At 37.8% G+C, this 12,291-nt stretch overlaps 1 protein-coding gene across 14 annotated transcripts in view; it reads left to right on the top strand.

Annotated features, from left to right (window-relative positions):
* The window catches only part of scrib (scribble planar cell polarity protein), a 75,885-nt gene extending 71,487 nt beyond the window's left edge, over window positions 1-4,398 (top strand). For 13 of the 14 annotated variants that reach the window (XM_005738882.2, XM_005738887.2, XM_005738884.2 and 10 more), the window contains one exon: window positions 2,396-4,398. In XM_005738882.2, the coding sequence (XP_005738939.1) occupies window positions 2,396-2,523 (128 nt within the window). In that variant the 3' untranslated portion in view covers window positions 2,524-4,398. Of the gene's footprint in view, window positions 1-307; window positions 338-2,395 lie in introns of all 14 variants that reach the window. The other variant, XM_005738888.2, reaches the window with a different exon arrangement.
* Window positions 4,399-12,291: the final 7,893 nt, after the last annotated feature.

The raw sequence follows: 12,291 nt of genomic DNA on the forward strand, positions 1-12,291 counted from the left end.
GGTATCGGATAAAACCTAAACGATACCCATCCCTAGATGTGACCGTAATATTGTGATGTCACATAATGATAGTACAGTCATTTTAATCCAACACCGCCAAGAAAACGTGGCAGGAAACTTCTCACATGTGTAGAACAAATAATGGTTTCTGGTACAGATGGAGTATACACTCCTGCTTTTATTTTATTTTATTTTATTTTATTTTTTGGTTTCACTTAAAAATCAAAATTAAAAAAAGCTTCACAAACAGGTGAAGTGATAGGAAAAGGAAGTTGTACCTCAACCTCTTCTATCCCCTTTGATTCAGGTGCCTACCTGGGATAAGCGGCTCCTATTGGTAGGATCCTGTGTGCATGTGTTTGTCGCTCTGTGTGTGTGTGTGTGTGTGTGTGTGTGCGTGCGAGGAGCGTTTGTCGGGGTGTGTGTCGGGTTGTACATTTACACTCTAACCTGCTGTTTGTGTGGCACAGTTGGGGGTTTGGGTATAAGATGGGTGTGTCCACCTGGGTTTGCTTTGCCATCTGCTCCCCACCAGACAGGAAGCAGCTACTGATTCAAAGGGACGTTTTATGTGTAAAGGATCAGTTTAACCACAGTCCTTTGATTTGTGCATGGATTTGTTTTAAATATAAAGACGTGCACCAGAGAAACCACATGTGTGCGCTAAAATCTAATCAGAAACGTATTCGCTTTATTTTGAAAGCATGATTTGCTTATTAAAACTGGGTAAGTACAGTTGTGGTCAGAAGTTTACGGTCATCATGGCCATGAGTGTCTTGGTAATTTAGGTTTATAATTATTTCCTTGAACTGTTTTTTTTTTTTCTGGGGTGGAATGATCGCATCTATCTTTAATTACTTTAAAAAACAAGAACCGGGTGCATAAGTTTGAATTTATTTAGCCTTTTTTCTAGTCCACACAGGGTGAAATGTATACATAGATATAATATAACCACTAATATTTGGTTAAATGTCCCTTATCTGACCACTCTTTGAATTGTTTGGTAAATTGGTTTGTTTCTGGCTTTAACCTGGCTTTAAAAGCAGGTTTGCAGTCAGGTCTTTGGGTAGGCCAGTGGTGTTCAAACCCAGGCCTCGGGGGCAGGTGTCCTGCAGGTTTTAGATGTGTCCTTAATTCATCACAGCTGAGTTAAATGGCTAAATTACCTCCTCAACATGTCTTAAAGTTCTCCAGAGGCCTGGTAATGAAATACTCATTTGATTCAGGTGTGTAGACCCAGGGTGAGATCTAAAACCTGCAGGACACCGTCCCTCGAGGCCTGGCGTTGGCCGAGCCTGGGTTAGGCCGTTTCGAGAAATTTAATGTTAGCTCCCTTTATCCACTCCTAAATCAGTTGTGGATCGGGATCATTGTCCTGCTGGAACATCCAAGTTTTATCCTATTCCATCCACTTTGTGCAATGTACCAGTACCACCAGTAGCAAAACAGCCCCAGAGCATAATGCTACCACCACCATACTCGACAGCTGAAAGCTGCACATTTACTCCTGTTATTATTGTGGCCAAATAGCTCAGTCTTTGTCTCGACTGGCCATCAAACTTTTCTCCAGAAGGCATTTGGTTTTTTCCAAGAGGGCAACTCCAAATTTGAGTCGAGTTTGAAGGTGTCGATTTTGGAGCAGGGGCTTCTTTCACAGTCGGCACCCACTCGGTCCATGGCGATTTAAAACCGGCTTCACTGTGGACACTGGTGCTGGTTTGGGTCTCCAGTGTTAGTATGTGTCAATCCAATGAGTGCTGTCAAACAAGCTTTTTATTCTACAAAAGAGAAACTACCAGCAGCACTTAGTCATGATGACTAACTAGAAGTGACCCTGCCTTGTCAATTTAAAAGACTAATTGTTGGACCTATACGATCATTCCACCGTGCAAAAAAAGAAGTTCAAAGAAACCACCTGTGTGTACGTAAACATCTCACCACAACTGTGTTCATTGCTTTTATTCTCCTGCTCAGCTGGCTCAGCAAAGCTTTGGCCTACCTCTTTGCCCTGCAGATGCACACATGTAAAAACTCAGCTACATGATGGTTATGTGCTTCCTTTGTTTGTTTGTTTTTAATTTACATGATCAGCAGGACCAGTCACTATAGTAGAGAAGTGAAGGGATGTTTAAAACAAGGACTTGACAGTGAAAACACTTAAGAAATACTGAAGTCATTGGTTTGAGTTTAGCACAGAAACTGGACGCATCTGTTTCCTGCTCGTTTCCAGCTGCTGCTCTAAATGTGGGGTGTCTCTCGCAGGGTCACGGGATTCACAGGGATCTTCTGTCCTGTCGCTCTGATCTTTTCTGCAGCAGATACTATCACAAGAAAAGATGAGAAATTGCAGCAGCTCAAATGCATTTTCTCTCTCTTTTCTTTTTTCCCCTCCCAGGAACCGCAGCGAGCCCCGACGTCACCCCGCTGCCTGCCACCTCCGCCCTGGAGGAGATGGCTCTGTACAGCAACAAGCGCAAACTGAGGCAGGGCCGCCGCAGCCTGGAAACCGCTGTGCCCACATAACACCTCACCCACTGAAGAAAAACCCTGCAGACGTCACGCAAACATACACAACTTCACAAACACTGTGGAGCACTGGCCTCAGAGGGGCGTGCGTCCACGGGAGGTGCAGATTCACCAAACACTACACATGCTGTCAGTAGAGCGAGATTTACTCTGCCGTATGTAACCACTGTAAAGTCTGCGACGCTGATAGTTGCCACACAGACACTTAGAGCCCGCGTGCCAGTCTTGCCTTTCCAGTCTGAGGGCCAGTGGCTCGACGGCCCCTCAGCGGCAAGAAAGCGCTAGCGTTGTTAGCTAGGGTTGCTACTTATTTTTTTATTTCTTTCCATTTAGCATTCAGTTTGCCTCGTAGAATCAGATCTATTTTAACTAGAGATCAAAGCTTTTAGGGGTTTTTTAAATTTTAATTTCTAAGCCTTCAGTGATTTTTGATGCTTTTAAACAAAACATACTGGAAGACAAACGCAGAAAAGAAATGGGTCATAGCTATACTAACTTCTTGAGAGACATTCATAGGCTTTCAGTGTTTTCTTCGGCCGACAGGAGTGTGTATGTGTATATATATACATACACACATATATGTATATTAAACGAGTAGGGAACATCCTGCTACCTTCACTGTCACAAAATGGGGAGAGCTTTTTTTATTTTTTAAAGAGTACATATCATTTTTGCACTGCCACTGGTCCGCCTTTTAAAGAACTTATTCCTTCACCCTATCCCGGCCTGGAGGCCAGCTGATAATGCGACTCGCCATCTGTTAATGAGTCACAAAATCACAGCTTTCAGCCCATTATTTGCATATCACTTCATTTTATGTTCGCTTTTAACTCATCGGTTTTGTTCGCGACAGCCATATTTACAAATTCAATTGCCTAAGTTGTTTCAAATCCACTTCACAGGGCCTTTAGCAATGTCACATTCCTCTGTAGAGAGTATGACTGACTACAATGGAGGAAGCAGCATGGAGCAGGCAGTTTGGGAGCATGCATTTTGGCATCATTTTAATATTAATGGTACTTATCCTGCCCTGTTAAGGGTAATAGTTGTTTGTTTTTTTTAAATCAATGTGAATCACCACTTTCCTTGCGTTATGAGGTTTGCCACAGTGATGTGAAGGTAGCAGGTGTGTTTTTGTTGTTTTTATTTTTTTGTTGTTTGTTTTTTTTCTGTCTATGGTTAATTTAAATCTGACGCCACTGAAAATCATTTATCGTGTGAATAATGTACAAATACTGAGAGGAAAAGCAAAATTTGGGGTGTGAAACTGAGCCAGTCTTGGACCTACACTAAACACGTGGACTGCTGATGCATCTGGGTTCAGGCAGGCTTGGCGCTGGGATGCTCTCTGCATGTATATTGGTTTGCTAATGGGAGAGGCCTGAGAGGCAGAACCGGTTAGTCCCTCTCAAGACATGGATCTCACTCAGACTCTTCAGCTTACAGCTCGACACAGTGTCAGTGACGGGTATTTCTGCAGAATCACAGCATCGTAGCATTTTGTGTTAATTTAATGTAGTGTCTTCTAATTAAAGCTTTCCGTGTTGCTCTCACTGACTGAAATTCAGTTTGATAACATTCGCAACAGCTAATATCTTTAAAAAAAAATCTTTTAGTAGATAAAACTTTTTTTCCAGATGGGGTTCACTACATTTTTGATGCAGTGTTTCGAGTTTCTGTGTTTAATTCTTTTCGTCTTGAGTTCTCTTCGGGGGCTTTTACTTGCCAATAGGCTGGAGGGGAAAAGGGTCACATGTCCTAGGGTTGAGGGTTATAGCTCATACAAGACTGTAACTAGTGAATTTGTACAACCAAAGAAGTCTATTTTGTGGTTCAGGAATAATAAATTTTACTTTCCATGTAAAAAGCTGACTGACTCTGTCGTGTGTTGTGTGCTAGGTTAACATACAAGAAGAACAAAGAACAGGCAAGAGGCTGCAAGACACTAAAATGTGTAATGATGTTAGGAAAACATATGAGACATGAGCAGAACCATAAAGTAGAGGGCACGGCTTGTGAGAGATGATGGCCAAATTTTCAGCTTTATTTATATATCACCAAACTACAACAGCAGTGATATCAAGGTGCTTTATATTGTAAGGTAAAGACCTTCCAATAATCCAGAGAAAACCTTAAAAATCAAACGCTCCCCTATGACCAAACAATTGGTGATAACGTGAAGAAAAAACTCCCTTTTAACAGGAAGACACCTCTGCCAGAACCTGGCTCAGGGAGGGGCTATCTGCCATGACCAGCTGGGGTGATGGGAGGAAGACGGGATAAAGATGGCTGTGGCAGGCAGCCAGAGATTAATAATAACTAATGATAAAATCAGTGGTGTAGTTAGTGAAGAAGAAACGGTGCATGATGGGAAGTCCCCAGCACTCTAGACCTATTGCATCATAACTAAGGGACGATTTAGGGTCACCTGATCCAGCCCTAACTATATGCTTTATCTGAAAGGAAAGTCTTGAGTCTAATCTTAAAAGTGGAGGGTGTCTGACTCCCTAATCCGAACTGGGAGCTGGGCCCACAGAAGAAGGGACTGAAAGCTCAGCGTCCCATTCTACTTTTAAAAACTCTACAAACTACAAGTAAACCAGCAGTCTGAGAGCGAAGTGCTCTGCTGGGGTGATACGGGACTAAAAGGCCTATAAGATGAGATGGGGCCTGATTATTTAACACCTTGTATGTGATTAGAGAGATTTTACATTTACTTTGGGATTTAACAGGGAGCTGATGAAGAGAAGCCAGATTGGGAGAAATACGGTAAGTGTGCTTATTTGCACAGAACTGGCAGATGGATGCTGCCTGCCGAACAGTCTTGTGAAAGCTTGCAAAGAGTGCAGTATTGTTAATGGGTTCATATCACTAACTATATGAAAAAAATGACTAAAGGCTGCAAGTTTAGCTCGCCCAGTTGAGCAGGTGGTTCACCACATGGCTCAATGCAGAGACCAGGTGTCAAGTCTGACTACGGGCACTTTGCTGTGTCTCTCTTCCTGCAAATGCTTTTTTTTGCGTCTATTTGTCACTATTCTGTCTAAAGATGGACATGTGTATAACTGGATAAGAATCTGGCTGTCAGATGGATGCAGATCCAGAGTTCAGGTCTCTGGAGAAGACATCAGAGTCTAGCTCCACTTTACTCAGGTTTATCATTTGGCTAGCTTACATGAACAGATCATATCAAGTTAAATATCAATTTTCATGTTATTTGAAAACATAAATGCCTGGTTGAGCCTCCTGTGGTGGGTTAAAGGGAAGAACAAATTCCCCAGTGGTGAAATCTCTCTCAAATCAGTATTGCAAGAAAAAGAATCATTCATTGTTGCTTTATTAATGTTTCATTATACAAGAAGCTGATTTTTTTAAAATCTTTTAGCATTTTTAATGTAATTTGAATTTTAGTTTCCAGTCCTGACTCTTCAGTTTTTATTGTAATCCAGCTGTGACTGTAACAACGCATTTAAGTGCATTTTTCTGTGTTTGATATAAAGTTGCTATCACTTTTTTCTTCACTTCCCATCCTGTTAGTCCTAGTATTGCACATGAAAAATGTTAAATACAAGTAATTCAATAATTATAATTTTCAGTTGTTCTGTGGGAGAGGTTAGCTTTTTGATTATTTGCAGGAATAATCAACCATGTGATTACAAACACTGGTACGAGTTTTCTTATTAAAGTGCACCCTCCTCTTACTTCAGGTGCCGAACCAAAGCAGTGAAAATGCTGTTGAGCAAGTAGGTGGACTAAAATTTCAGAAAGCAAACTAATGATTAATATACGTTTGGAGTTTTGTGGGAGAAAAATATGTTAACGTACAAAAGACTGAAGATTAATCAGCTGCAGAAAAAGATACAGAAGACAACCAGCTGTCAAAATAAAACAGGAAAGCAGTTTGACTAACAAACTCAAACTTGACATAGAAAGTGTCACGAGGCTTCCCTCGTGACACTTTCTATGGCGAGGAAAGTTGAGACTTTAACTTACAAGTGAAACCATAAATTCAAATTCCTCTTACTGGGACTGCAAAGCTGACATCGTGCACACAGGAGGCTGACTTGTTTTTAAGATGAGGGGACTCAAACTGCTTATGGTGGGAATTATTCTGGCTGCACTGACGGATCTGCCTTTGACAGACTTTTCATTTGCAGAGGTAAGAAAAAAAAGTACTAAATGCCACCGTTCTGTAAGGTAGTGCAAATACAATCATTTTTATATCATTGCAAAATCAATTATGCTCATTCAAAGTTTTTACTCAGTTTAAATGTCTATTAAGATAAATATTAATTAAGTATTGTTGCTCAATACTGCAAACAAATACACAGCTAACTAATGCATTTAATCACTCCTGCAAGCTTAATAATGAAAATATATAAATAATTAAACAAATGTGTAATCGCTGCTTGGTTTTGGGTCTGAATATTTTCTAAATAATGTTTTTAGATCTAAATATTTTCTGTTTTTTAGATGATAAATGTGTGCTTGATCACATTACGTCAGTTAAGTGACAGAAATCGATTTTTTTTAGGCTCATTCTGTTAAGCATTGAAATGTTTAAGACAAAAAAAGTCCTTTACATGATCTGCCAAATGGAAGTGAACACGTTATAACTAAAGCTGCTTTAAATATATATTTTTTTAGGCTGGATATTTATCTATGAGGCCAATGGAAGGTACAAACGGGACGTCCAACTCAACAGAGGTGTGTGAACTTTGAGTGTTTCATGTTTTAATCTGTTTAGGTGAAACTTAAAATCAAATTAGATTTTGACAAATATAAGCAGTGCTGCTCAAATATGAGTAGAATTCTTACTTTAATTATTCTCAGTAAAAATGTCTTTGTTACGGGATTTTTTTTTATTATATAATCATAGTTTTCAATTGTAAAGTGTGCTAATTGCTGCTATTTCTAAGGGACGGGTTAGGTTTTGATTATTTTTCTGTTTTATTTGAAGTCCAAAGTCGACGACCTTGCAGGAATAAACAAACACATGATTACAAGCATTGGAACCTGTTTCCTCATTAAAGTTCAAATGTGCTCTTATTTTAGCCACAAGAGGAAACCACAGAAAATAAAGCTGTTGTGCAGGTAGGTTTCATAAAGCAAAGTAAGGACTGACACGTGAAAAGTGTTGAAATGCAAGAGGATGAAGATGCATTTATCATCTTACTCACATTAACCTAAAGTTTGGCTGACTTCCTTTTTAATCCCATCAGTGGAACGGCACCATTAGGCCAGTGGAAAGTGATTTTGGGTTCCCTCCTACAGAGCCCCTCGAACAGAGCCCCCAGAAGGACACCAAAGTAAGAAACTGCAGCAAAATAAAGACCTTTAAGTCATGTTAAAGTTTGAAAAACTTTATTTTATTTAGTCTTTTGAAAAACATTATTTTAATTAAAAAACAAACAAACAAACAAAAGCTTTAATGTTTACCACAGAAATGTGAAGGCAGTTTCTCCAGCTCCAAAGTCCAAAATCCAAATGAAGCCTTTTTATTTTTGTTCCTGTTAAACAGGAGTTTTTCCCAATGTCGCCAAAGCACTTGCTCATAGGGGGTCGTGTAATTGTTGCGGTTTTCTCTGTTGTATTATTGTAGGGACTACCTTACAATATAAAATGCCCTGAGGTGACTGTTATTGTGATTTGGTGCTGTATAAATAAACTAAATTGACTTTGCTTTGAACAACAACAACTGACAATCTAAAGACGTTCACACAGAGCAGTTTATTTTGTGTTTTTCCTTGTCATTGTCATTACAGTAAATCTTAACTTCTTAGTGTGAGCAGTTGCAGAAAATGACAGAAAACCAAACAACTTGGTGTTTTATTGGTTTAAGACACAACCATGAAAATGTGGAACCAAAAAAATCACAGTACTGCTTTACATTACCAATACCTGCTTACACTCTGCATACACTACTACGTACTATGAATACAAGACAATGTACTGTTTTCAAACAAAGGAAATGTCTTTAGGTAAACTTCTGTGAGTTATAGTAATTATCTATATCTATATCTATATAGATATATATGTGTATATAATATTTACAGAAACTTAAACTTAAAAAAGTCATTATTGGAGGGGACGCCCATGAGAGCAACCAGCCTCACCAAATTAACATCTGCCCTGTTGTTGAGAATAAAACAGACTTTGGGCAGGTAAGCAAACAAATCTGAACAAATTTGAACTTTGATGTTAAACAGAGCTGAAGTAAAACAACCTCCACCTACAAACACATGCACCATAAAACAGGCGTAAGCGCTCACTGGAAGCTGATTACAAAATGAGAGGACTCGCACTGCTCTGTTTGGTGGGATTTATTCTCACAGCTTCGGTAAGAAAATATATCACTGTTTGATGTTCACAGATAGGTTGAAAGCTTATAACAAATGACAGTCTACATAAATATTTATTTAGACATATTTATCACCAAGAATCAGCTGAAGTGTGTCTCATGCTGCTGCTGACTCACTGAGATTAACTGTATCATTATTTTGCTGTGTTGTTTGATTTGAAATGATCTTCAAACATGGAGTGAAAAACATTATTTTAAAAAAAAGAGGCAGAAATTAAAACCTCCAGTGCTGCGGTTTGGCTTCATATTGTAGGATTTTATGAAAGTGTTCTGAAAGTTTTATCCATTCTAATTTCAGCTGCATGAAGGAAGCACAGCACCAGCAGAGAATACTGTAAGTCAAAATAAATACATAAAAAAAAGAAGAATTACTGATTATATATTAAATTTTGAGCTTTATACGTTATTATTAATGTCACACACTTTCATTTCACGTCCATAATGAAAGCAATTCAAAAAAGCCTCCAAAAAAGCCATCGGTACGGTAAAAATTAAATAAAATCTTAAAAAAAACTACCAAACTATATTCAACTTTCACAACAAAGACTTAATATTTTTCCCTATTAAAGAGGTCAATCTGGACTTTATTAACTAACATATAACTGAGACATAATTCTTATCATCATGAGATTTTTGTTTTTTTTAATTGAAAAAACCCCCCCAACAATAAATATCAATTGCCCCACGTGTGTGGAATTATATCTGTGACCCCTTTTACAGATATAATCTTTGCCCCGGGCCTTGAAATACCAAGAAAATAAACAGATCTATGACTTGCTTCAGAGTTGATCATCTATTACTGAGTAAAATTAGACTAATATTCATTTTTAATATTTTGTAATATTTATATTTAAGATCATTCAATCATCCGCATCAACAAGTACTTTGTGTCACCAAATATCTACACAAATTGTGTGAATTCTGTTTTATGTTGACTCCTAAAAGCATTTTTACTAACACAACAAGCTCAAACTGCTTATTTCAATTTTATGCTACAGTGACACAGATGTGCTGTATATTAGTGTAACCTTAAAACTTGACTTAGAATTTCTTTGTCCTTACTTAATTATTTATATGCATATTTCATGTATAAATGTATATTATTGTAGATTACATCTTATTTCAATGTTGATAGCAAACTGAGTTGTGCTATGGGTGCTGGGGTCCCCTTGAAGGTACACGTGATGAAACTGAATCAGCCGGGGGAAATGACACACAGGTAAAAAACCATCGACAACACTTTACACATCTATAATTTGTCATAATTTCACGTAAAAGAAAATTACCAAAGTGCCTTGAAAAATTGTATTTTAAAACAAATGTCTTAAAAAAAGATAGAAACCTGTCCATAGGTGTGATTTTGTTAAGTGAAATCATTAGATTTTTCCCCTCTGTGTAATTTACAGACCGTTCATCAGAACATTTCAGTGGAAGCAACAGTGGACGACCGTGATTCTGCTCATGTTACCGTCTTACCTAAATAATCATTAAAAGTCTGTTGTGAGAAAAGTTTCCTTTATTTGTTAAGTGTCTCTTATTTGTTGTTATGTGCTTTTTCCAAGGTCATTTAGAAACGTAGAGCTGGAACTTTTGACAAATTATCTGCCAGACACACAAAAAAACACCTACTCTGACAAAATGAGACAACACGGGAATTAATTATCGAGGGGAGACGCAAATGAAGACAAAAAGAACATTTTCTTTAAAGAGACGGTAAATTTACAAAACTAACTTCATCACATTTTACTAACACAAAGGCAGTGGCTGCTTATTTCAGGCCTGTTATAACAAATGCACGTGAGCTGACGTGTGCCATCGTTGCTATGAACTCCTAACTGTATTTAAATGATCATACTTTGTCCTGCTGCTTTTTTAATAAACAAATAAAAACAGTTCCTGATAAACTAACTCGACATCCTGTTACGGGCATTTTTCTTAATAATTAACATTGAGAAAAATTACAAATAAAATAAGCTTTTTCTTTTAAATATGGCATTTTACGAAAGAGAGAACAGCGGATTCATAAGTATGTGGAAGAGTCTGAATTACATTAATAACAAATTCAGTTTTGAAGAGAATAAAGCAGACTTTTTTTTTCATTTGCTAACAAACAAAGTTGAACTTTGATGTTAAACAAGAGTTGAAGTCAAAGAGGCTTCACCTACAAACACTTGGATTATAAAACAGTTTGAAGTGCAGACAGGAGGCCGATCACATCCGAGGTGAGACGACTCGCACTGCGCTGTTTTACTCTCACAGCTTCAGTTAAACAAAACAAAACATCATACTGGCAAATTAGCCAAATTTTTAAAACCTTTTCTGCTGGTTTCAATAAAACTTCTATCATACAAAGTGTGAATATGTGTAATGAGTGTAGGGAAATTTTAGCTTCACAGATCAAATACTATAGCTTGAAATTTTCACTGGTCTTATCAGGATCTTTCATTTGGGACAGATACATTAAAACTAGTGAACTAGTTTACTAGTTAATTCTTAACTAGTTTTTGACTTGTTAAGTCCAGCAAGTCCTACAAACTCCCATTTTTGAGCATACACTAATAAAAAAACTGCAAAAACAAAGCATACTTAGTCATAAAAAGTAAGAAAACACCAAATTCATTCAACTTTCATGTTGGATTGATCAAATTTGAGCCGTTGCACCACAAAACAAAAACATCAGTATAAAGTTTAATCCGATGGTACTCTAATATGTGAAGCTAAAATCTTCCAGCAATCATTATATATGTATTTATTTCTTCGCGGTTTCATTGTAGGACTGTTGTTTAACTGCCAGATAAACGAGATTTAAACTTAGGCTTGATATAAATGTATTTTTCTACCATAAATCAGCTGGAGTGTATCTCACACACTGTTGTTAAAAAACAAAAACCCCAGCACTGAACTTGAATTTGGATATGGATGAGGGTTAGCACCTGAGTACTGCATCTAAAATTCAACAAAATAGAGTAACTTTGACTGTATCTGTGTAAAGTAACCAGTTCTTGAAACATTATGATCTATAACATCCATCACAGGTTTCCACTTTCTACTTCTCTCTATGTAAATGTGATTAAAATGTATCATTTGACAGGGATTAGGCAGTTTTACATAAGTCAAGTACTAATGAAACAGATGTACAGAGAGGTTATAGCAGTGAGGTCAAACTCGTTTCACACTGACGGCCACGAACAGTCCACTATGACTTGAGTGGGCCAGACGAGTGAAACTCCACTTTCTGTCCGTGTAAAGGTGTTTAACTCCACATTTAATCCCTGAGATATCGTAAAATAAGATAAAGATCTGCAAGTTCAACACCACATCTCAGTGTTTCTATGATAAATGTGTAAAATTACAGTTGTGGTGCAGCTCACTGCCCAGAGTGTCTGATGTTTGTACAACATCGA

The sequence above is a fragment of the Pundamilia nyererei genome, unplaced genomic scaffold (assembly GCF_000239375.1).
Source record: "Pundamilia nyererei isolate P.nyererei 1_Seehausen unplaced genomic scaffold, PunNye1.0 scaffold00087, whole genome shotgun sequence".
In the NCBI taxonomy this organism is placed as follows: domain Eukaryota; kingdom Metazoa; phylum Chordata; class Actinopteri; order Cichliformes; family Cichlidae; genus Pundamilia; species Pundamilia nyererei.